Raw genomic sequence first — 25,399 nt, 5'->3', positions numbered from 1 at the left:
CTTTTTTGTAATCCCAGAAATGAATGAATTTAGAATAGTTGTGTGTTTGTCTTTCATCTGAGAGCTAACCGATGAATTAGAAGGGCAATATAAGATTGTTTCATTCCAGAAATGGAAGCTGTTCCTTAAGTTACAAAATATGATTACAAACACATGGACATCAAGAACTATCCATTCCAGAGGCTCATTAGTTTTGTCAACTCTGTATTCTCTGGGCTGCCCCATTTATGCCTTTAATACCTTTAACTGTATTTTCTATTTTATTTAACAAGGATAGATGTTATACTTCTAACACGTTCTGCTGCAGTACATTTTCAAACTGTGTTAAAATACTGTTTATGTAGCAGTGTCATGTTGTCCTTGCAATTGTTGGTTCTGGAGTACGTAGGTGTACTGTTGACAGAAGAATAGAGGACCTCAGAAAATCTGGGGATTGAGTTTGCCTGTCAGCGCAATTAGGTTTAGTTGTGTTTAATCATTTTGAGAACTAATTGTCTGTGCTCCTGGTGCTCAGTTAAATCCTAGTATGTTGACAGTTGCCAAGAATCAAGCTCTCCGTACATCTGAATAAATAAAAAATGCAACCTTTCCCTTAGCTACTCATGATTTCCAATTGCAAACTCTACTGGTTAGAAACGTTCTCTCTAGCCCATGGTTTCTTTTAAAATGAAGTTTAGTAGTCTGTTACTAACTTGCTTATCTTTACTTTGTATTTTCAATATGTTAAAAATATCCTTTCGTAAAAAGACAAGCATAGCTAAAAGGTGAAATTTGATCATATAAGTAACTACTATTCTAAGGTCTCATGTAAGACTGCTGTGATCTGACTTTTAGTTGTGCTGAATCTTTTGAATATCATCGGAGATAAGTATTTCTAGAATCATATTAAATTTTGACAGAAGACAGAACTTCATATGAATGCATGTGTGACAGGGGGAGGATGTATTTTCACTGTAAATATTATGCAGATCCTAAGAAAAAAACTTAGAGTAAACTGTGCAAATATTTCACATAACTTCAGTAGATTCTCAGCTGTACCTTTGAGGTCTTTAAGAAATCTAAGAAACCCGGTAAAAATAGCTAGTGTAATTGCTTTGTAATCATGGTAAAAATAGTAAATGAATGTAGAACGGTTTTATGCTGGCGTCTTCAAAAATTAACATTGCAGATGCAGAAACGGAAGTTTGTGTGATGAGAAACTTTGAATGTTGACAAGAATTTGCTTTCTAAAGAATGGCCAACTGGTTGGAGTTTGTAATGCTTTTGAAGTGGTGCTATATTTGTTTCAACAAAGAAGTAAAATTGATTCTGAGAATAAGCTGGGTGTAGACACTTATAGAAATTGCCTTTGCTATTGACTCTTAAAATAGTCAGTCTACTCACAGAACAGGTTATTGATCATACATCAGTACGTGTACATGAGGACAAGTCTATTCTCATCACCTCTTAATAAAAAATAAATAAAAAAATACTATACACTGCAGAGAGAGAAAACTAACTTTTTTATCTTGGGAATACCATTCTTAGTGCAATGAACAGAAATGATGGTTAAAAATCCCTGAACCCCTTTCACTAGCATGGGCTGCTTTAGATTAGCTCAACTCATGCCTTCTCCACTCCTGTTCAACGACTTTCTGTCCATCTGGTGTGGAAATGAAGAACTCATGACAAGTCTGGTCAGCAGAGCACATAGTACCTTTGGCAAACACAAATCTGCATCTTCTGCAGGGTGGAGAGTTTTCATCAAATGCTTTCAGCTATTTGTAGGGATGAGGTGCAGGTCAGTATAATGGCCCTACTTGAAATGTCCATACATATAGATACAGAGGAAAAAAGAAAGTAGAAAAAACACGTACCTGTGTACTTCGGAAGTCTGCCTTCGGATGCTTGTGTTTCCTTTATAATGTCAAATCATCCTTTCACTGCTTTCGAAAATTGTGTATTCTGTTTATTGTGATGGCAGTTGTGGGTAATCCTCTGTTTGCCAGAGAGAAGCTTTTGCAGGTACAGTGAGAAGTAAAGGTTTCCATGAACTCTGCATGTCTGGGACCAGGGTGAGAAGTCTGGTTTTGGCCTCTCTGCATAGTCCCACTTCTCGTTTGCTGATGTGCAAATGTGTGCCTAACTTGGATAACTGTTGAGGTTTTTCTTCCAACCCGTCTTAAGTGTATGTGCAATTGAGCATCTGGTTTGCATGTCAGAGCGTGCCCAAGTGGTGTGAATGCAGAGACTGAGACTGGGTCAGAAAGCTCACCCACCTTCCTACTTCTGCCTCATCCAACTACCACAACAAGCTTTCCAAAACAGTAACAGTGCTTTCTACAGGTGCAAAATACATGTCATGATTTCAGTAAGGAAATCCTTGTGTTACCTATTAGCCGATTTCACATGGCTATCTCTCTAATGAAAACCAGCAAATATTTTAAAGAATTTGCCTAGTGTGCGGTTTTGGCCTTTTGTATATACAGCACAGCCGGGTACTGGTGGGATGCTTTTCATAAATTGAAGAAATTACTATTTTTTCTTCAAACTGTCTAAAACTGGTTTTGAACCCCCTTCTATAGAAGCAGCACTAAAGGCATCAACTTCTTATGTAGACAAAGTAATTTAAGGTTAAAAAACCTGAGGTACAATATACATACAGGTCTAGGTTCAAACCTGAATGAAAGAATGTGTATCTCATTGCTAGTCTGTCTGAACTCTCAATTATGAAAGAAAAAAATGTGGTTTAATTCTGGGGAGAAGAAGGGGCAAGTGCGGCTGTTGCCATGGAATAGTAAATGCGAAAGCAGTTAACAGCCATTACTCATATAGTCTAATCCCAGCAGAAAATTAATACAATTGCTCAGTGTTTATGCATGATATTTTACCTTCCAAAAGGAAGCAAGTGGATGCTAGGAATGATGTATTCCTCTGTTTTGTTCCCTAGAAAACATTGTACCAGCATGTGATCTCTAGCGTGAGTGCTGTGGGTTAGTTCAAGGCACCATTACTCAAAACACACTCAACAGCCTTCCATTGGTACCATCAGTAAATGTAACCCTATATGTTTGGTTGTGGTGGATCATTTACTTATTTTAACCTGGTGATGACACTCATTCACTCTCAGAGAGGAGATAGAAAGCGTCAGTCTGAATATGTGTATATAAGCAGTAGATGATTTTAGGTAAATATCAAGAAATGTTTATTCTTCCCCACCAAAGTTAAACAGTTGCCTAGCATGACTTTTTGGTGCGAAAGTTAAAGATTTACCAAAATATACTGAATTAGAAAGAAAATTTGCAATAATATGGTGCATAAAACGTAAAAACTGACAAGTACAAATTGTGTTTTGATTACATTTTGAATAGTGTGGCAATGTATATGTGTATGTTCACATGTATCTGGTAGATTTCAGAGCCATATTTCTCTCCGTTTGGTATTTTGTTAAGCAAAGACTGTAAAAATCAAATATCTTGGAAGGTGAATGTTATTATTAGTCAAGTGAACATCAGTTGTTGAGCTACGTTGAAATAAAGCCAAGCAGAAATGACCAGAAGCTCAAGAGAGGTCCCCCTGGGCAAAGTAAGATAAATGGAAGAAAAAACTACTGGTATGCCCATATGGCCCCAAACCTATTTCTTGCATGGAGGCAATTCCAGTTAAACGATGTTCATGGTGATAGCTTCTCATTAGCTCTACTTTGCATTGCCCAGGCAGTTCCCTCTTGCACAGCATGTCATTAATTGCACGAGAGCTGCCTGCCTGCAGGTTTGCTCAGCATCCATAGGACATTAAGGATCTTTCCTTTTTCCTTTATTTTAATCTTGAGAACCTCTCTTTAGCAGTTGATGAGATCCAAAAGCTTGGGGAGTAGTCTGCAATTAACATCTTATTTTTTTTCCCTGTTCTTTTAAGGAAAGGGATTAACAATGTAGTACTCTCAAAATCATGTATACTCCTCCGCAATACAAGTGTCATTTCCTTCCAGATGTGAGATGTATTTAGGGAGTCTAAGAGCTAACATGGGAAAATAGCATGTTCCTCAGCAGTGGTTTTCCTTGATTCGGTTGTGCCTGGAGGGGACAGTTCTGCATCGAAAGTGCAACAGAATCCTGTGGGGAGCTCTGCTAATTATTTTGCTTGCCTTGCAGACAGGCCAGCCTGTGGTGAGCCCAACCAGAGTCACTGGTTCCAGCAGTGTGGAGCCACAACTGGACCCCTGCTGTCATCATGCACCTTTTGAGAAGGGTATCGGTGATATGAGTGAAATTGTAGCCTGTTTGAAGTCTGTAAGAGTTTTGATGATTAATTTAGATTTCAAATTTTTTTTCCATCCCTCAGAGAAAGCATGAAAACTAATGAACTAGGTTACGGAAGGCTTGGTGTAAACCTACCAGTAAGTGCTTGCTACCCCAGTACTGGATTTCACTTTGTTGCATTGATCTTGCAGTTCTTTAAATTCAGCATAACACTCTAAGGATGGCCCAAAACTCAAATGCAACAATTGCCTGTCTTGACTAATCTAGTGAGGAGCCTAGAAGCCATAAAGCTTGAAGCATGAAAGGTGCTATACCTAGAGCGAACCTGTAACCAGATATTAGGTCAAGGTCTGAATGGGGACCTGTGTGCGTAATCATGGGTGAGGAGGTACAAGAATGGCAAGAAAGAAGAGTCAAGGGAGATTTTGCCGTTCTTGCATGCAGAGGTGTGATCTTGTATTGCTCTTTTTCGTGCTATTACACTGGGTTGCTGGGGTTTGGAAGGAAGGTGGTATTTTTTGTCTTTCCTGTGACTGAAGGAAATGTCCTCTCAGAAGTACTGTGACAGTTGTTAATGTAAAATGTGCAGATGGTTTTGACTGGGAGAAGAAATTGTGTTATGTTTATGCGTGCAAATGAAAGAAGATGGTGGGAGATGACTTATAATGCAGTTTTGCTTTGTAGTCTTCTGGGAAAAATCCACGAGGCAGATGAAAAGAGAAGCAACAGTCCTGGTTCATTGCAACAGGATACAGAGAGCGGTGGCTCTGGAGATGCTTATGACTTCACTGATGAAGGGCAGGAAGTTGCCTGGGAATCCACCACCCTGGGCCTCCAAAGCAACCCCCGTCACCTGCAGTGCAGGATATGACGGCACCATTTCGCTTTGAAATTAAAGGCAGTGATATCTAATCACACTTCTGACAGACTCAGAGAACTAGGTAACCTCTGTGCCAGCTATAGATTATTTTGTGGATTTTTGTAAGACCGAGATACTGTTCAGTCACAGAGCTAACAATAACACACAATATTTTCCTTGCAATGCAGAAGCATTTAAGCGGAATTTTAGTGCATGCCAAGGTGTGCGATGTGCCCAGCAGTTACCCACAGGACACAAAGTCATTTTGAAGTCACATAACGTTTGGAATACAGGATTTCAGACAAATACTGCAACCTGTGTACCCTCATACACTTTGATCAGGCTTTGATTCCCGTTCTGTGCTGTCAGGAACATGGAAGGCCAAAGATAGACCTGAAATGCCAAAACTGAAAAAATCTGCTACCTGCAGTAGATTCTGCAAAATCAAAGTTGACAAAAAGATTCCTGAAAGGAAGGAAGAGGGAGGAGAATTAAAAAATTTAGGGATCGGTTGAGTCAGATGCACAGGGAAGTTCAAATAGATTTTCCTGTTCTGTTACCTGTTGCCTGCAAGCACTCTGTCTTTACCTGTTCATACCCTGTGAGGCAGCTGTAGACCTTCACTCACATGGTGATTATTTCATTCTGAGACAACATAATCCTTCTGAAGTGCCCAAAAAAATCCCTGCTAAAACCAAGAGAGAGGTTGATGTGGAGTTCAGGGTGTCTGCATCTGTCTTTACAGGGGGATTATTGCATCTTTTAACATTTGAAACTCAATATGCCTGCTACTAACAAGAAGACATAAGGGTTGCCCTCTCTGCCTCTAAAGAAGGCACAATGCAAAAAATATGTTGTGAGAGATGAATGCATCTACAAAGATAATGTCTCAGTGGTTGCCATAGTTTCTAATTCAGTGTTTGAGAAAAGTTTTTGTGTTTAGCACAAAACACTTTGGGTGAGAATGCAGTGTTTAAGATGCTTCAAATTAAAAAAATTCCTTTTAAACATTTGGAATGTTAACTAATTTTTTTAGCACTGGAATTAAGGAAAATGTCTTCACTGTGGTCAATTATGCTTTAAAAATACATTTTGAAGCCATTTAGATATATGTTATTAGTATAATAAGTGCCATCGGAAAATATTCAGAAAAATTATCCACCCACATTTATAAAAAGTAAAAGATGGAGTCCTTCTAGATCACTGTAGAGATCTGGAGACCAGCTGGATTAAGCATGATCTTATAATGTTTGGAGACCACTAATATCCCAGAGCTCCTCTTTATTCCAGAGTATAAATGTACATACTGTATATTTTTATATATATATGTAGTATGTATATGTATATATGCATATACATATCTATACACACACACATACTCTTATATATAAAATATGTTGTGTATCCAAATTATGCTTCTGCTACACCAGTGGTCCAGACCGATGTTATAAAGTAGCCTACAAGTGCTCAGAATGGTCCCGGAGGCAAGCTGCTGTTTCCTTTCTTTCAAAGTATATACCGAGAGAGAAAAATTAGCCTTTTACCTTCATGCCTTAAAGGCAAAAGCAGGATGGGAAATGAACGCAATGCCGATAAGCACATCTAGACATATGGGGACAATAGAGGGAAGCCTGTATTACAGAGGATGTTACTGTTATGGTAACTGTCAAGCCTGGTGCCGCTAAAATGGAAAGATGAAAAACAGATGTCTGTAAAGGGAATGTGTGTTACTCTAAGGACACAGGAACAAACAATAAGGCTATGTCATTTTTCCAGTCACCTTAAAAGTATTTCAAGGCAATGGATTATTTTACATGTAAGTTTTATGTAGGAGACATGTACTTGAAGAGGGCTTGAGTGTTTGTTATGTGCTTCTAGAGAAGAAGAAAGGCTAAAGAAAATGCTTTCTTTCATTTGGTTTATTTTAGTTTGCATTTTCTACTTTTTTGATTTATCCAAGTCCCTCAATAGGAGTTGAAAGTATTACTAAAATATAGTGGGTTTTTTCCTAATGAATACACATTTTAAAAAAAGCTGTTAATTGGTAACATGTTTTAGCTGGCATATGGCTAGCTAATAACTCAGACTTAATTAGCAAATCTGGGGAAGAATAACTTCCTAATATGGAATTAAAAAGGCCTGTCATTGTTTTTCATCAAGATTGACGATATTGCTTGGACCTGAAATTCAGCAGCTTTTTTTTCCCGGTCCCAATGGAAGAGATGTGTTTTAACACGTATCTATTGCAGAAACAGAGCTTGAAATTGCCACGACTCATGCTGACAGAAAATGGAGAAACAGTACCTTTCCAGTAAGAATAGTTATACTTGTAATAAATACGGATCTGGTGACCTGGCCTGTGTTATTTTTGTCAATGCCCTATGCAGTACCACGAACATTTAATTTTCACAGGCTAGTGTGTTTGGTTGGTTGGTTTTGTTTTTCTTTCTCTTCAGACTTGTGGATCCCTAGGGTCCATGTACTACTGCAAAGGCAACTACTAATGGTGGTCAAGAAAAGTAGCCATATATATGCTGCACAGTAGTTCATATAATTGGATTTTAAAACCAGATTGTGCGTTCATTGAAAAATGAAACGTCAAGGAGCAGGCAAAACCTCTCTTGCTCCTTCGAGATTATTCCTTCAGTTTTCTGTTATATAGTCTTCTCACCTAGTGAATCCAATATCTGTCTCCAGAAGAAAGGGTGTAGTCCACCAGCTAAACAAGAGGTTCCTACTACTGTGATGTGTTCTGCAAGCCCTAGAGCCTTATCAGCATCAGCAGCCTGTTGTTTCAGGGCTCAGGGTCGTTGCTCCTCTGATAGGCAGCCACTCAACAATCGGACATCAGTTTGGCAAATGCTGAGCTGTCAAGTTGCGCTAATGATTTGGAAAGAGATGGATGTAAGTTTAATTGCAGTAATTAAAGGAGAGGGCTGTGTCATTCCCTTGCTTGTGTGAAGGTGAATATCCTTGAAACCACTGAAGCAGCACACTCGTAACCAAGGATATAGATACCAAGGCTTGGTGTAACATTTGGGTTCAAGAAGATGGTTTGCTAGAGAGCAATAGGCAGTGGCAAGGGCAGGGATAAATGAAGCCTTATAGCTCAACATCATTGCACACTAACAGTGCTGTGATACAGAGAACATGGGAGTTACTGTGTTTTATTATGCCACTGGTATAGTTCTCATTTGATTAATGAACTGCTTGTCAGTCTTGTGACTATTTAGCTCAGTGGCGTCATGTCCTATAATGTTTTATTTAAAGTTACATTGTTTTTAGAATAATCTAGCTGTAGACCTGAATGGCTTTGTGTAAATATATCAACATAGGGACTTTTACTATCAAGCCTGAATTTATTACTGAGCATAGTTTAAATTTCTTTTTATTGATATAATCACAACTAAAAAGTTCAAAGGACAAGCACAATTGTGTAAAGAAATTGTCCAGAGAGCTGCCTATTTGTTTTTCATTTTATCATTGTAAGAGCATTTTTATGCCACACCATTTAGCAGCATATACCCTTGACAGAGCATCAGTACCATTGACAATTCACGCTGACCTTCAGGGCAGTCAGCACCCTCTAGATATTTTTAGGTATTTGGCTAATTTTCTCAGAGCACCTGATGGTTTGTTTATGCAGTAAATTTCACGGGCACAGAGGCAGGTACATTTCTGGGGAGATAAAACCCATCTTCCCTTGCCATAACTGCACTTTGTCCTGCATTCGCTGCATCAAGCTATTTATAAAAGAAACCCTTCTTATCTTGCACGTTTTCTCTACGTTAGTAATAAAGGCAGGTCTATTCGTGCTGTTGTACACTGTTTAGCCCCATTACACTGGGATGTTGACAGCGTCTCCAATTTTTGTTAATCGGCACAAAAGAGAAACTTGTGCAGCTGAGCTCAGATTGAAGGTCTGCTCGTGGGGGATCGCAACGCCCGTCCGTGCCTTCCTTCCGAGGGACCTTTTCCTCTGGCAAAGTTTGTATTCACAAGCCACAATGCCTGCCTTCAGGAGGAGTAAAACCAGAGCTAAGAGTTTAGCGCTGGCTCGCAAAACCCAGCAGCAGGCAGCAGCAGCGTACGGCTCCCTGCACAGGATGTTTTCTGTGGTGAGTTCTGCAGCGGTGATGGTTAGTCTGGGGCTGTGCTGCTTAATTAGGCTAAGATAAATAGCGGCTGTCCCAGCATTAATAATCAAATAATGGATTCTGGTAACATGTAGTCAGTGGATGAGTTTATACCAGTACACTGCATGGAAAAAGGTTTGGGCTTTTTGAAGTTTGGGGGGAGGGAAGGGTGGGCTGGTCGCCTGCACTGTTTGCTGCTGGGCTTAGGCAAATAATTATTTATTGCATCTGACAGAGAAAGGACTAAGTCATGATCCAGATTTTGACAAGAAGTGGGATGCTTTTAACAAGATTCTTCAGGGAATTTTGGAAATAACTACAGCATGAACGTTTTAACTGTTTTTTCTGGTTTTTGACAAATAATTTAGGATTGTGGAAACGAGGAGGTAAAAATAAGAGCTACAATCAATGTACTGGTAGGGGATTATAAGGCAGCTGTAAATATATTACTTGGGTGGTAGGAAAATACATGAGCCTTCTGCATTAAAAATTGACAACGTCACGATAAAGATACAGGGAAGGAGAGAATGACAATATTTTCACAAGATCAGGGTTTGGGAGAATTTGCACTGTGTGCTTTAATATCACCTGACGAGTCTCCTTTTTGTGACTTGGGATGTCAAGGTTCCTCTCTCTTTGTTTTCCTCATGCTCTCAACTTTACATTTTGTATGGTCAGGATTTAACATTCTGCGATGGAAATGACTTCTGTTTTGCCTGTGACTTTGGTATGCGTTGAGTCAGATGACATTGGAGATTTTAGAAAAGCTGAGCACAGCATCTATGAACTCAGTGGGAGCTGCTGGTCCTTGAGATGTGGTTGATGCAGGCTCTTGGGCTCAGATCCCTGCTGCCTGACTTGGTTTGTAACTAGTGTTTCAGACAAGTATGTAGGTCACCAGCAGTTCTTCCTCTGTACCCAAGGAGAAAGATGGGCATCTCTCTGTGTGGCAAGTGAGAGGGAAGATTTGCCACCATGCAATTCATCTTAATAGCTCAGGCACCATGTCAGGTGGGCTGCATCTTAGCTGTTTTACACAGCTGTGCATACACCCTTCTTTCAGGCCTTGAGCTGTGCAGTCAGGAAAAAGTTACTAGGTCATCAACCCCTCTTCTTACTCTATTTGAGATTTCTGAATGAGATTGGTGACACTTACTTGCATTACTCTTCCTGAAATGGGGAAGTTCTGACTCAAAGACAAAAGTTCACCATTAATCCTCCCCTGTTTTCTGGTCTGGTAGTGTTTAGAAGGGCAGCTTTTCATACTATGGTGTAGAGGGGTTGCTTCTCCCTCCTTAAAGCATAACTCTAACTATGCTGGGCTTATTGCTATGAAGGATCTGAGTGGGCATTTTTTAAAAAATACCTTTCCTTTAGCAATGTTTTAAATATTTTAATTAAAAGACATGCAAGAGACACGGTGAAGCAAAACAGACGCCTAAAATTTCAGCAATGTCAGTCAGGAACAGTTTCATGTTCTGTGTGGCCTTGAAGTTGGAAAAAAAATGAGGAGGACCAGATGATAAGTGATGACTGAGGCTACTACTTTGTTTTAGCTTCTGTCGCCCAAAGCTGAGTGGCAGTCTTGCCCAGGTACCTATGGTGACAATCCCACAAGGTGTTTTTCTGTAAGAGTCTGCTGACATTTTTCAGTCTTAATAAACAATTTAAATGAGTGCACATACTGTATTGGTGTGTAACATAAGGCAAATTTTTTCAGCGGTCTTTACGGAAACTAAGGCCTGCAACTTTCCAGCCTTTTATATTGCTTGGTTACAAAGTACTTCCCAGTCTCAGGATGACAGAGATGTCTGTAGAGTGCTGAACCCATAAAAACTGACAACTTTTAGGGCTGCCTAGCGCATCTTTTAACACAAAGGAAAAGTGATGGGCATCTCCAAAAGCTTTCCTTTTTCGCTGAATGGTGGATATAAAGAGATCTCTGTCGAATTGTTCATTTCTCAAAATCCTGTGTAATTGTATTTCTTCTGCTGACTGGTGCATTCAGTCTTCCTGGAAATACATACATCAGGCAGAGCTGAGCTGTTAGCTCTTTGTTTTTAGACGGTACAAGACTAATCTGTTTGTGCAGGATGTTTTCTGAGCATGCTTCCTCTACAGATAAGGAATTCAAAGGATTGGTGATCACCCTGTAGATGTGGTGTCCTGCACAAGGGTACAGAAATCTGAAAACTCATCAGAGGACATGCATGGTTTTAACCCCATCAAGGAGTCTTTTTTAGACTGTAAAGTTTTCTGAGCCTACTCAAAACATCCTTTTCCATCACTTTTTCAGATAAACCCCGACCAACTGATGGAGTACATGAGGTGTATAAATGAGGGTAAAATAAACAGCAATGAGTAGAGACAACCTAACACTAATTGACCTTGTGCAGCATTTATGCTCAATCAGTATCATTCAATAGAAAGTCACAGGGTAGCCATGAAATTGTTGTGCTAATGCTTAACCACTGCTGATTGTCTTCTGCTCTCTCACCAATTAATTTTATGGAGATTTTTAACTCTGGTGGGGATAGCACAGCCTCAAATGATGATATGCTTGTCTGCAAGGAGCTAAGAAAATCTGTAAGAGATTTCTTGCAGGAGTATCCTTTTGTTCAGTTTAAAGCAACAATCTCTAATATTTCTTATCGGGAGTATTATTGAAAATTAGATGTGCCTTACCTCCATCTGACAAGCTGAGCACCACTGTGGTGGTTGACTGCAGTGTGTCAAGCTGACAATTATGTGGACTGGAACTTTCCCTTCTAAGATTACTGTGAGCAATCCACATTCACAGGGAATGCTCCCTGCAAAAGGATGTGGGACCTGAGTATGAGTCGCGAACATACAGGGATGAAGAAAGTTTCTCAAGGCTGCTTCTACACATCCTTCTCTGTTTTTAGAGGCCAAGAGAGTATGGAGCAGGAGGCTGCTTCCTCTGGCTGCTGGGTCTGTAGAAGGGTTTATACAGCTTTGTTGGAAAATCTATGAAAGTGGCCAATAAAACAGTACAGTGCTGCTTAACTCCTTGGAATGCAAGGTGGTGTGGGGTTTTTTTATTTTTGTTTGGTTTGGTTTTTTGGGGGGTGGGGGGTTTGTTTTGGTTTGGTTTTTGTTGGGTTTTTTGGTGTGTTTTTTGTTTTGTTTTGTTTTCCTATAAACCCTGCATAAGCTTCAGTTGCCTTTCCCAGCTCTAGCACAGTTAGTCTAAAATTTTGGATTTTTAGCCTTATCTGTCTGCTCTTCAGTGCCAAAGGTAAGCTGAATCTGCTTCCAGTCTCCTATACATGTTGCTGAAAGTGGCATACAAACACTCAAGTGATGGGGTTTGGAGAAAGTTTGTTGCTTCCACTGTATGCTGTCCTCAGCTTTTCTCTGCACCCAGCTACCTGAACAATTTCTGACACCAAAATTATGTTGTTTAGGTGCTCAGATAGTATTTATGTTGAGGAGCATAATCTGTTTCCGTACACTTTCTTATCCAGTGGTTCTTGGTGGTGGATGCAGCTCTGGGCCCAAAACTGAAGGGGATAGAGAACATAGCATGTACTCCAATGTCTGCGTGCCCTAAATGTGAAGGTGGTTGAGGAGGAATAGAAAACTTCTAATTCCTCCTTGTAAAACTGTGCCTGAAGATGACGTTTATGACTCGCTTTTGACAGGCTTTCTCATGTCCTTGATCTAGTGTCCTTGATTAGGCATCAGCTTGATGTAAATCAAGCTGCCCACATGCACCTTGAGCTGTAGAGAGTGTAAAATCTGAGTCATTCTGATACAAATACAAAACTTTCTGACATCAGAAACAAAAAACGAAACTCAGGTACTTTGGCATTCAGCTATTTAGAAGTTGCTTTAAAGTACTGCCCCCCCATCTCCTAAACTGAGATTTATTTCTGAAATATAAATTAATTTCGGTGGTACAGGCTGTGATTTTTAAATGCATTCCATCAGTGTGCAGCTGTAATTCCAACAACCACCATTCAATTTACATTGTGTATTGTTGGGTCCTAATAAATGTTATAAATACAAAATTTATCTAAATTTCATAGTCATGCAAGCTGTCATTTTACAGGATTGTGAAGATGGTTGCACATATTGGTGAAGAAAGTAACTTAGTTTTTCTTAGAGGCATTGTTCAAAACTGTGGGCTGGGAAGCTACATGGCAAATATTTGACATTTTAACATTTATTTCCATCATATAGTTGTGAGGGATGTACCTGTGTTTTGTCACATGAATGGCTGAGATCTAATATTGCTAGTGCATTTGGCCTCCACCTTACAGAAGGCTTTGTATAGCTCAGTTCTGTTTCAGAATAACTTTTGCATTTGCTCATTTGATGACCTAGTACCTTGGTGAGCCTGGCTAAGCAGATAATCAGTGATGAATCAGGAGATCCAAAATGGACCACTTAAAACAGCCTGTGGAATAATTTAGTACAGTTTAAGACAGTTCTGTAATGCACTCGTCCTGATTTCTTCACTGAAACAAGACTTCCAGTTGAAATAAAGCAGCATTCATGTAGTCCTCATGTGAATGCATTCGCTAAATAGAAGATAATATGTGGCACAGCATATGCAGCTGTCCAGAGTGTCTGAAAGACAGAAGCACTGAAGAATTGTTTCGTGTAGGATAAAGAGGGGGATACTGACAGCTGTTAAGGTAGAATTGAGTAGTAGTAGTGACGTTCTAGCTTTTGGAAAAATGTCATATAAGAAAGACAATAGTGGAATACTTTTTCAGTTAAGCATTAAAGATTATTGCCTGCAAAGGTTGCTCTTGGGTATTAGCGGTGGTCATACAAGAGGATACTACACAGCCATTTCATAGTGTCAGAAAAATCTCTCTTCTGTCTTTGCCTTATAAGATTAACTGCTGTTCCATCTCCAATTCCTACCTTGCTTGGAAATTTTCAGTTTTTTGTTTGGTTTGGTTTTGTTTTGTGGGTTTGTTTTGGTTTCTTGTTTTTTTCATCTTTATCATTCTTCCAAAGGATCTCAAAGGTTTAGGATTCCGTTTGCCATTTTAAAAAGCAAAAAATCTTGACACATAGTTGTCTCCTTGGAGAGAAAGCATCTAAACATCTTTTGACAACCCAAGACACTGGAATCTGAACCTTCAGCTCTATGTCTCATTGTTTGAAAAAAAATCACACAACACAATATAGATAGCAGATGACAAATAAAATAGTTATTCTGGATGCTAAAAAGATCTTTATCTACTAATTCTTTCTGTTTTGATGCAATGAGTGTTGCAAAATAAGAGAGATGGAAAACAGTGTCATGCTAGTGTTATAAGAATCAAAGTGTATGAAATATCTGAGTGCTCTTTCACCTTTTGCATCCCATGAGCTTGTATCTTGAAGATGGAAAATAATTCACACTGGAAAATAACTAGAAAATTTCCATTTAGTTTTACTGCTGTGATCTGGATCTGCTATAAATTCAAGCTGTTCAAAGCTATCAGAATACATATTTGACAAAAATCATTGACATGCTCTGGCCCTCAAATTTGGAAGAAGAGCAAAATTTGAGGAATTTAAAAATAATTGTAGTACGGCAGCTTGTGTTCTAAACCATCGGTGCTTGTCTCTTTCTTCTTATTTAACAGAGTGCAGAACAGATCAGTGTGTTGTGCCGAAACTTCCAAGACGTCCAAACAAGCAGTATGGAAGGACAGAAAGACAACCAGGATCCACCTCCGCGGCCACTGGCTCGCCACCTTTCTGATGCAGATAGATTGAGGAAAGTCATCCAAGAACTTATGGACACTGAGAAATCTTATGTCAAGGTAAAAAAAAAAAAATAATAAAAAAAATAAGCTGTCTAGCTACAGCCTTGTTTTTGAGGCTGACCAAGATTTGTGGATGATCTTAACATATTTCATGCTTACCTTCATATACCCAGCCCTCTAAAAGGGCCATAACCTACAAAGTCTGCTTATCTAGTTGTTCCCGTTGTTTTCAACAGGCTTGCTTCTGTAAGAGAGGCTGTAGGATTTGATCCAGCAGCTTCACTTCTATTCGATTTGTATTTATATTGGAGAGTGGTAATTTGTGGGCAGTAAATACCTGCAATATGTTAATATAGGGGCTTTCCAGGGGTTGTTTCTCTAGTTTTCAAGATGAAAATAAACCTGGTAGAAGAGCAGAATAAAGTCTCCTACAAATCGGGGGAAAAAAAAAAAAAAAAGAAAAAAAAAAAGAGTTTAATTGTGGAAAATAGTGCATGATTATTTTTGAATCAGCAAAGCTAAAAGGCACAACTCCAGTTAGTTGTAGCATCACACATATGTTATTTCTCTTCTGACTGATAAGTCCGTAATTTGTTAGATGTATGTCTCTTCTTTTTATAAACTCAAAATTCATATGACTGTGTGCCAGAAGAAAGATAAAAACATCTATTTCATTGACCTTCCACAAGGAGGAATCATCTACTGGACTGGATCTCAAAAAACATACTTACAGGTTTCAGTACTTGCTGCAATAATGGGCATGGAAAAGGAATTGTATCTCTAGTTCATTCCCCAAAAATACTCCTAACCCACAGTTGTTGCATAAAGAACAATTTCAAGCTGTCACATAAAAAGTGAACGCATTCTCTTTCTTGTAGGACTTGAGCTGCCTCTTTGAGCTATACTTGGAGCCCCTTCAAAATGAAACCTTCCTTACCCAGGATGAGGTGAGGGAATAACTGAAATATGTGCTTTTCATTCTTTTATGGGTTAAGACCTTGGCACTTGGGTTTTTCATTGCTGAGAGCATGTCAGAAAAAGCAAACAATGAAGATAACAATAGGAATTACACCAGTCAGTGCCTTTCTGTCTGGTGTGTACGTCACTTCTTTTTTAAGGGGCAGTTGTTCTTCTGACTTAAATGCTAAGATATCTTTGCTTTTTTGGTAAGGATTTTTTAATAAAACCCATTCAAAAAGTATTAATGAATACAGTACTGGCCTTTGCAACCTCTTTTTGTGTCAGATGTCTTTAGTGAACTGTTTTTGCAAGAACACTGTTGAGTGCATGGAGTGCTGTACTCCATAGCCTGATGTTTTTCACAGATGGAGTCCTTGTTCGGCAGTCTGCCAGAAATGCTGGATTTCCAGAAGGTGTTTTTGGAGACTCTGGAAGATGGAATATCTTCATCCTCAGATTTTAATACACTGGAAACGCCATCCCAGTTCCGGGTAAATATTTGGTGGTTTAATACTTTGCAATGTGCCTGGAAATACTTCTGAAAATCTGGCTTTAGGAACTCTAAATTTCATATGATTGCTTTTAAGTTTGAAGCTTTACTTTGGATTACAGACACTTATTCAGCATTGCAAGACAAATTCTATTTTTCACAGTTTTATCTTCCTCTTTCCCATGGCAGAGGGCATAACATGGAGATGCAGAGTAGACTTTGGGTGTGCTATAAACTAGCAATGCTTATGATGCAGAAGTTCTTTGTGGAATGTTTTTGTCACTGGCCTGAATTCTGCCCTGCCCTGTGCTCCTCCCCACTGTGCCCAGTTCACCCTCTACTGACTGTGAACATTTCCTGCTAAAATGCCACATGAGTTTCTCATGTGGTAAGGTCCAAGAAGCTGTAGACTATGCCCTCGCTGTGCTGTTTCACTCATGGTGGCATCACTCGGTACCTGCCCCAACCAGAGGATGTCGGTTCCCCAAAGATGAAATCTCTGTCACAGGACTGGGCAAGACTGCTGGCAGGTCTCCTGGACACTTGCTGCCTTTTGTGGAGCAAACATCGATTAAAAAGAGGGCAGAGGGCTGCTCTCTTCCTCCTCCTTCTCCTCCTTCCCCCACTCCTCTCTCACTACTCCTCTTTCTTATCTTTGCTTTGGGAAGCATTTTTCTAAAAACATCTCTCATGATTCAGTCCCTCCTACATCTTCCCAACCTCCACTTCATCCAAGAACATCAGAGGTGCCCTGTAATTACCAGTTGCCTGAAAGAAGGAAAACAGTTGGAAAGCAATCCTCTCTATTTGTTTTACACGGTCCCTTCTGGCTTTGGCACTTTTGTGCCTTGTTTCCTATTGCTCGTGTTTTTTCCCAGCACAACATACCCTGTTATATATCCGTTAATTTTTGTTGTGCTGCTTGAAAGATTTAGTAAGACAGAATAGCTGCAGTGGTGCTACCTGCTGAGGTAGAATGGGGAAAACTGCAGGCTTTGCCTAAATGGGCTGAATTCTACACCCAGAGACATCATAGAGCGACTACTAGTAGTATATTCATGTTTTATCTATATATATATATATATATTTATATATATATAGGATACCTATAGAAAGAGAGCAGATAATCACATTGTTGAGCCTCTGTGTTATGTGCCTGAACGTTTATTTAGGATTCTAGTAATGAAATAATATTTTAATTGTGTTGATTTCAGAAATTGCTGTTTTCCCTCGGAGGTTCCTTTCTGTATTATGCTGACCACTTTAAACTGTACAGTGGCTTCTGCGCAAACCACATCAAAGTTCAGAAAGTTCTCGAGAGAGGTAATTTATTGTCTTTATTATTGTAATTCATTGGCATGAATTTAAACTGCAGTGAACTACTGTAACAAATCTTGTCGACTTGCAGAGAATATTGGTAAAAAGCAAGGGCTGATCAGGTATCTTTCAATAGGAATAGCTAAGATCTGCAGTTATGCTGAAATACAGTATAGAACTGAAGGGAGAAGATTCCTTTCGTAACATCCAGGCAGTAGCCTGAATAGCTACAGAGATGTCTCCCACAAGTTTGTGCCATCTGCAGATTCATACTCCAAAAAGCAGCAAAAAATGGTAGAATAAATTAGTAATATTACTTCCTCTGCCATCCACTGCAGTGTAGTGGAAAAATTACATTGAGGAATAATCTCACCTGGATATAATTGCTCTCTTAGCCCTTATGTATGTTATTTAATGCAGGAAGTGATGATGAAATTGATAGTGTAAATGACTTTGTGAACTGTCTATTGAAAGGGGTGAGGCTTTTGGTGCTGGTTACAGGTTGCAATTCTGTGCTTTCAAATTTTTGTATCCTCTGTGACTTTATGTTCAACTGACCGACTCTTTTATCTGCATCTAGCCAAAACAGATAGTGCCTTTAAGGCCTTTCTGGATGCTCGAAATCCCACAAAGCAACACTCTTCTACCTTGGAGTCGTATCTCATAAAGCCTGTTCAGAGAGTGCTGAAATATCCTCTGCTTTTAAAAGAGCTGGTGTCTCTGACAGATAATGAGAGTGAGGAGCACTATCATTTGACAGGTAACTTCTTCCTTTCTTCTACGAGTTAAGTTTTATTTCCAGCCCTTTCTGAAGATGCAATTCCTTCTGTCTCCTTAAAAATAATACATAGCTTTTTCACACTTTCAGCAAAAAGTCTTACTTGGTATGTCTAAGTCCCTTTGAGAAGTAGATATGTCCAGGATTTGCAATGGCAAATAGGACTGGGGTCTTTTTCCTCAATTCTTACACAGGAGCATGCCAGGTCACAGTTGCTGCTCTTTTTTTTTTTTTTTCCTCCTCACTTGGGAAACGCTGACCAAAGCTCCATTTTGCGGTTATTACTCAATTGTCAAAATGTGCCCAAGTTTAGCAGTGCCACAGAAGGAAATTTTAGTTGTTTGAGGTTTGACTGTGACTCTTGCTTGCGTAGAAGAGATCCGTGTCACAGCTTTGCAGTCCTCCCACATAGAAAGACCTGTCTGTCTAATATATATTAGAGCTGATTGGTTTTCTAGGCTTCGATGACTGGGACGTTATCCTGGCAAATTCCAGCTGAGGTCTGTCAGCACCTCATAGATGAAAGTCTAGAGATTTCTTTTATTGATTGTCATTTTAACAAAATAGATTCAGGCAAAACACACTGTCAGCAAAAAGTCACGAGGCTGTTGCTGACTTCAAAGGGAGCTTCTAATACAGTTCTGTTGCCCTTACAGCCAAGCCGGGGGTGACTTACACTTGCAGGTCAGGATGAATGCCAAACTTCTAAAATGCTGCACTGTTAAGAGCTGGCAGGACTGGAGAAACTAAGTGCCTCCTTTATGTATTAACACAAAAGTCTAGTGAAATCTAGTGTCATTCTTGCTTAGTAAACAAAATTTAAACAAAACCTGGCCACCAGCATTTAATTTCATGGATGCGATTAGTGAGGAAGCTGTATAACCTTAGCGCTGTATTTCTTTGTTCATTCTGTGGTGAGCCAAATGCAATTTGTTTCTATTAAAGCTCATCAGATGACTTATTCTAGTATGGGCGTAGGTTACTCTAGAAATCCTAGCGGCCCTATATATACAAGATGCAAAACCTAACCATGTTTACTATCATGTTGATAGGAATAATTATCCATTTAGGGGCTCATCACTGGAATGCTTATTGCAGCCTTTTCAGGCACTTCAGACGAGCATTTTTTCACGTACTCTGGTCAGGAAGCATACCTGCTACTCTTGCTATGAGAAAGCACTGACACAAAGCTAGAGTTCTGTTGTCCAAACCTTGGGAACACTGAGTCATTTTGCCTGCCTCAAGTGGAATTCAATTTAAAATGCCACGTTTAGAAAATACAATTGAATTACATAGCTATCTATGACATTTTTTAACCTTATAGAAGCACTGAAAGCAATGGAGAAAGTAGCAAGTCACATCAACGAGATGCAGAAGATATATGAAGATTATGGCACTGTATTTGACCAACTGGTTGCAGATCAAAGTGGAACAGAGAAGGAGGTAAGGGAAGGAACAACATGTTTTTTCACTCCTTAAGTGTTACCTCACTTGCCATTGGGTGTTTTATCTTTGCCTTGAGGTAATTTTGGTAAGTTATTTGTGCTGTGTTTCCTCCAATCTCCTTTAATATTTTGACTTCCATTTCCTATCTGCCTGTCAAATTTCTTTTTGTCAGTAGGTTACGGTAAAATTTTCAGACAGCTGCCAGAGCCGCCTTCTGGACTGACAGGAATCACGAGCAGGAGTAGACGTAATTCTCAGCAGGAAAAATCCTTCTCTTCTCAAATATTGTAGAGATTATCCATGCCCCAAGGCATTCACATTTTATGCTATAGAGTTCTTAAGATATTTTTTCACCCGTATAAATGAAAATGGCAATTGAGGGATTTCACATTAAGACCTGTTATTCTCATTCTCTACACTTCCAGCGCTGAGGCATCCACGGTTATTTGTCAGAGCAAAAACCATTAGTTAAACAGACCGCGTGCACACATCTCCCAGAACTGGGGCAGCAAGGTCTCAGTTTAGCTATTTACATCAAACGATTACTAAGCAGATCAAATCCATAAAGGTGAAGATCAGATATGAGAAATGACGGCACGGTTGTTTAATTTCCTCCTAGTAAAAGCCAAATTACCCCCGCTGGCTACCTGGTTTCCAATCATTTATGAGGAAACAAAACTTGACAGCCTGGGAGATTCTTCACAGTTACATTGTGTCCCACAGAAGAAAACAGTCTCAGAGTACAAGACCTCCATTAATTCTGCCATTGGCAGTGTCATTAATACTAATTACTCTGCAGAAATTAAAGATACTTACAGCTAATAAATCAACCAGTTCACAACTGGCTATACGTAAGTGACAGATCACCGGATCAACTTAATATTCTTCTAAGTTATTAATGGTAATAACCTGTATCCAGCTTTCATAACTTAGTGGCTCTTACTTTTTATAGTTGTTACCTAATTTAAAAAGAAGATTACTGACACTTTCCCTGCTGTAGCGCAGATGTCTCTGCCTTTCTCTCTTTCTGTCATACAGTAAATACATAAAGCATAGATCCTTAAAGTAATTGATGTGTACTCATTAACGTTTTACTTACATATGAGGATTGCAGCACTGATGTATATATTTATACTAGTTATTTGTGTTATCTTCTGTTATAATTTAATACAGGTGACAGAGCTTTCAATGGGAGAGCTTCTGATGCACTCTACAGTTTCCTGGCTGAATCCTTTCCCATCACTGGGCAAAGCAAGAAAAGACCTGGAGCTCACAGTGTTTGGTGCGTGTCTTCCTTAATGACTGACTACTCCTTCAAATCTAAAGACTACCACATTAAATCTTCTCACAAGATGAAAGCCCCATCTCCTTTCCCTGTAGTCATGTGCTATCTAGGGTAGACTTCTATCTGAAGAAATACACGGTTGTATTCTGTAATACGAGAAGTGAAGTGTTTCCCCTCGTTTGTTTGCAATTGTTGTTTGCTGTGTGAGCCAACCTCAGCTGCTCTCCCGCCTATATGTAAACTACAGTCTGCTAAACCAAGCTTTCAAAGGAGACTGGTAGGAAATGGTGATTTTTTTTCTACTCTTGGGAATTTAGGCTAACCTCTGCTTTACAGCTACTGTGTTGAAATTCCCATCCAGTTTATTTTAACCTGAGAAATGAATGTGGACATGAGCGCATACAACCAAGAGTTTTATTTAATAGTATAGATACAATTAATCATTTTATAATTACCTAAGTAATTAAATTTTCCAGTGAAACAACTTAGGCACTTTTCCTTTTCTTTAAAAAAATGTTTCTTTAAAATGTCATTGGATAAAACACCTACTGAACAACCCGGGTTGACGAGAGACAAGTTTCTCTTTCTCAGGGCTGTTGCACTCATTCTCCAGGAAGCATGACAGGTTAGGGGAGGGGATGCTTCTAACTGAAGAACAAACAGGAGCTACCTCCCAGGTTCCTTGGATGAGCTCCGCAGTGATCCACACATGCCAGACACTTCTCAGCAGAGGAAGTGCTGGAGTAAATGTCGTGCTCACTATGGCTGCATCCTGGCTTCATGGAGCGATAAGACTCAGCTGCACACCGCTGCCCCTCCCGCCCACTGGAAGGAAACATGGATGCATGAGCAGGGATAGAGCTATACTGCCCTCCAGTTCGATCTGGAATCCTGGACTGCTCTGCAGTCATCCCTCAGTTCAGCTGCAGCTTCAATGCCCCCATGTTTCTGTTCCTCCTTACAGATGAGAGAGAACATGTCCCCACCTCCCTGGAGGCTGGAAGATTGGGTAACATTAGTGAGCCACTCTAGCCAGATATTGTGGAAGCCAGAGAATTCCTGCAGATGGAAAAGTAGGAAGAGAGGTGTTTGGGTTTCCAACTAAACAAATGCTGAACTGCAAGAAGGACAGGCTTTGTGTGCTTTTTCACAGCCCTCTATTGCTATGGACCCTTCACTCCACTTGAAAACATTCAGCAATTACAAGAAGAAAATCTGAACTTTTACATCTGATCTGCACCTGCTGTATTTGTTTACATATCGGGAGACAGGCTGCTGGTAGTTTCAGAATAAACGTTCAGAATGGCTTCATTCTAAATGTTCAGAACAAAATCTGAGGAAAAAATACTGCCATTGCATGAACGAGCGTAAGATGAAAAACCCAAGTGTAATCTTAATATACGGCAAATGCTTTTCAGTCAGTTTGCTTATTTCATTCTCCACATTCCTGTGACTACAACAATCAGCTTCTCCAATATAATATTTTCATTTAATGTTGCACCTATAATTAACAGGTTTATTCTTTTTCTTTTTTAGTTTTTAAGAGGGCTGTAATACTGGTGTATAAGGAGAACTACAAACTGAAAAAGAAAATGGTAAGTCTGCTGTCAGTGGAGGTGGTGGGTGTTTACGCACAGGATCCAGCCGCAGTGTGAGATGGGCCATACCGGTGTTGAAGGGGGAGTGACAGCAGTGAGATGCCACCTTCCCTCACTAGGCTGGAATTCCAGCCATCACATCTGAAACAAGTGCTCAGCATCTATCTAGCAATAAATATATTTTGTTATTTAGTAAGCAGCAGCATGTTCTTTGTGTGAGCCCCGTGTCAGTTCTGTCAGGTGCAATATGAAACATTGCTATGTAGGAATCATTGATTTTTTCAGATGGTGTTTACGATGGCCTACCTTAACCTTGTATGCAGGTTAAAGACCTCTGTTTACTGACCCTTGATCACTCTGGAAGGAAAAGAAAAGGGGCATTATAAACATAAGCTCCTCCATCCCCATTTCCAAAACTGGAATGCTGAAGTCAGGTAGCAAGTTGTATATCCTGAGTACCAGCAGTGAAGTACTGCACCATGCTTACAACAGGTGGAGGGGCTCTAAAAGTAGCAGCAGCAGCTACATGATTAATGTATTCTGCTAATCAACAGCCTGCGGGTTCCTTCATGGGAAACTTGTTCCCTAGTAGTACTTCTATGCAAAGTATTATTTTTATCCATTAAAAAGAAGTGCTTTTAAAAGTTGAAGCCATTACGAATTCAAAAGGTTGTATCTATCACCTTTTTAACTACATTTACAAGCACATACTAGGGTACAGAAGGAAATAGTCTAATAATCTAGTTTCTCTTCAGAAGCAGGTCTTTTAAGAGTAACACAAAAACCCCCACTTTTTTTACTCTTACTTAGAAATATCCTTGTTGTTTTTATTTTTGCAGCCTACTAATGTTCGTGCTGCACATAATTATGGCGACTTGGATCCATTTAAATTTCGTTGGCTGATTCCTTTATCTGCTCTTCAAGTTCGGCTGGGGAACACAGCAGGTAATCCCCTTGCACTGAATACTTCAGGATTGAACGCTTTTCTGGGATTCTGTAGTGCTGCTTCTTCCATATGTCTTTCTGCAGCCTCTGGAAACAGGCAGGTGTAGATAAAATAGTAACTATTGTTGTCTCTGCACTCAGGGGGTGCAAGCTTGATACATTAACAGACTTTATTCATTTGTTATGTTGGCTTCTTCTGTGAGTTCAGTAAGATGCAACATGATGCTAAGGAATGACAGAATGGAAATCCCCAATGAAAAGACACCATGGACAGGAAGGTGATTTATCATGGTTGATGTCCTGGTGATGCCCTTATGCTGTGTGTGTGCTGACCCTTGCTTGTTTTCAAATGTGGGAAAACTGACTGTGTAATTTCTGGTAGCAGAGGGCTGTGGTTTTGTTTTCCCTTTGAGTTGAGTTCTATAAACAACTGTGAAGTGTCACTAGGCGTTCAGAGCAAATGCTTTGGATACCTGGGCCAAAGGCTTCAAAGGCTGGAAGGCAGTGAGAAGCAATGAGAGAAAGCAACTTTCCAAGAGCAAAGGTCAAGTTATCAAAGGCTGCTAAAACAGGAGTGTTCAGGGGGCTTTCCTCTGGGTTCTACCTCAGGCAAGATGATCTGTGGATCCAGCCATATCTTCAGAAGAAGAGGAGCTCTACGGTGGTCTCTCTAATGCTGGAAGTTTTATGAAGTATATACAAAAATAACGTTTCTTTCCATGCACAGGAACAGAGAACAGCTGTATCTGGGAACTGATTCACACAAAGTCAGAACTGGAAGGCAGGCCAGAAACACTTTTTCAGCTGTGTAGCAGGTAAGCTTTACGTGGAGGTTCTACTTGACAAATCACATTAATGGAACTAAAAAAAAAATCTTCCCCTGTGCGACCTTTGCATCAGCACTTCTAATGCGGTTGTCACTCTTTGAATCCAGGCACTACACCAGTGTTTAACTGCATAAAGTACAACAAATTAAAATTGGAGTGAATTTGGCACAGTGACCCAACGTCAGAAATCTGCGCAGACTGCACAGAAAAATGCGCAGATTATGGAATCATAAGTTCCAGTACAATATGGGCTAAGTAACTGATTTTATCAGACTCTCGGTTAGCAGAAATTACCTTCTGATAAAGATCACTTAAGGAGTGATCACTTGGTAAAGAAATTACCTTTCGGGCAATTTTTCTAAGAGGAAGTAACAAAGATCTCAAAACGAAAATGAGATGCCTAACACCACATAAAGATGTTAGCTGCTAAACCACTACTAACGCAACTTACTGAAAAATAGAATACTGCACTAAAGCACATCAGCAGGAAGGAGTGGTCCAGATTTTATCCCAATGGTGTCTTACGTCAGAGGGGAAAGTTAGGTTATCTGTTTTCTTAAACTTGCAGTGACTGTGAGAACAAGACTAACATAGTGAAGGTGATCCGCTCTATTTTGCGGGAGAATTTCAGACGTCACATAAAATGTGAGCTACCGCTGGAAAAAACATGTAAAGATCGCCTTGTCCCACTCAAGAACCGTGTACCTGCAACAGCCAAACTGGGTAAGAAACATATTCTCAAAGCGAAAAATGGAGTCTGGACTCCAGAGCTGGCAGAAGGT

At 39.7% G+C, this 25,399-nt stretch overlaps 1 protein-coding gene across 6 annotated transcripts in view; it reads left to right on the top strand.

Moving 5' to 3' along the window:
* The window catches only part of TIAM2 (TIAM Rac1 associated GEF 2), a 115,072-nt gene that overhangs the window by 87,605 nt on the left and 2,068 nt on the right, over positions 1-25,399 (top strand). For all 6 annotated transcript variants that reach the window (XM_065630977.1, XM_065630978.1, XM_065630974.1 and 3 more), the window contains 11 exons: positions 14,849-15,028; positions 15,850-15,918; positions 16,297-16,422; positions 17,636-17,744; positions 18,319-18,498; positions 19,841-19,959; positions 21,136-21,244; positions 22,784-22,842; positions 23,685-23,790; positions 24,518-24,605; positions 25,186-25,340. In XM_065630977.1, the coding sequence (XP_065487049.1) occupies positions 14,849-15,028; positions 15,850-15,918; positions 16,297-16,422; positions 17,636-17,744; positions 18,319-18,498; positions 19,841-19,959; positions 21,136-21,244; positions 22,784-22,842; positions 23,685-23,790; positions 24,518-24,605; positions 25,186-25,340 (1,300 nt within the window). The remainder of the gene's footprint in view (positions 1-14,848; positions 15,029-15,849; positions 15,919-16,296; positions 16,423-17,635; positions 17,745-18,318; positions 18,499-19,840; positions 19,960-21,135; positions 21,245-22,783; positions 22,843-23,684; positions 23,791-24,517; positions 24,606-25,185; positions 25,341-25,399) is intronic.

Source organism: Caloenas nicobarica, chromosome 3, assembly GCF_036013445.1.
Source record: "Caloenas nicobarica isolate bCalNic1 chromosome 3, bCalNic1.hap1, whole genome shotgun sequence".
NCBI classification, from domain to species: Eukaryota; Metazoa; Chordata; class Aves; order Columbiformes; family Columbidae; genus Caloenas; species Caloenas nicobarica.
The sequence above is the reverse complement of the archived record's forward strand: the minus strand, read 5'-3'. Positions and strand labels throughout refer to the sequence as shown.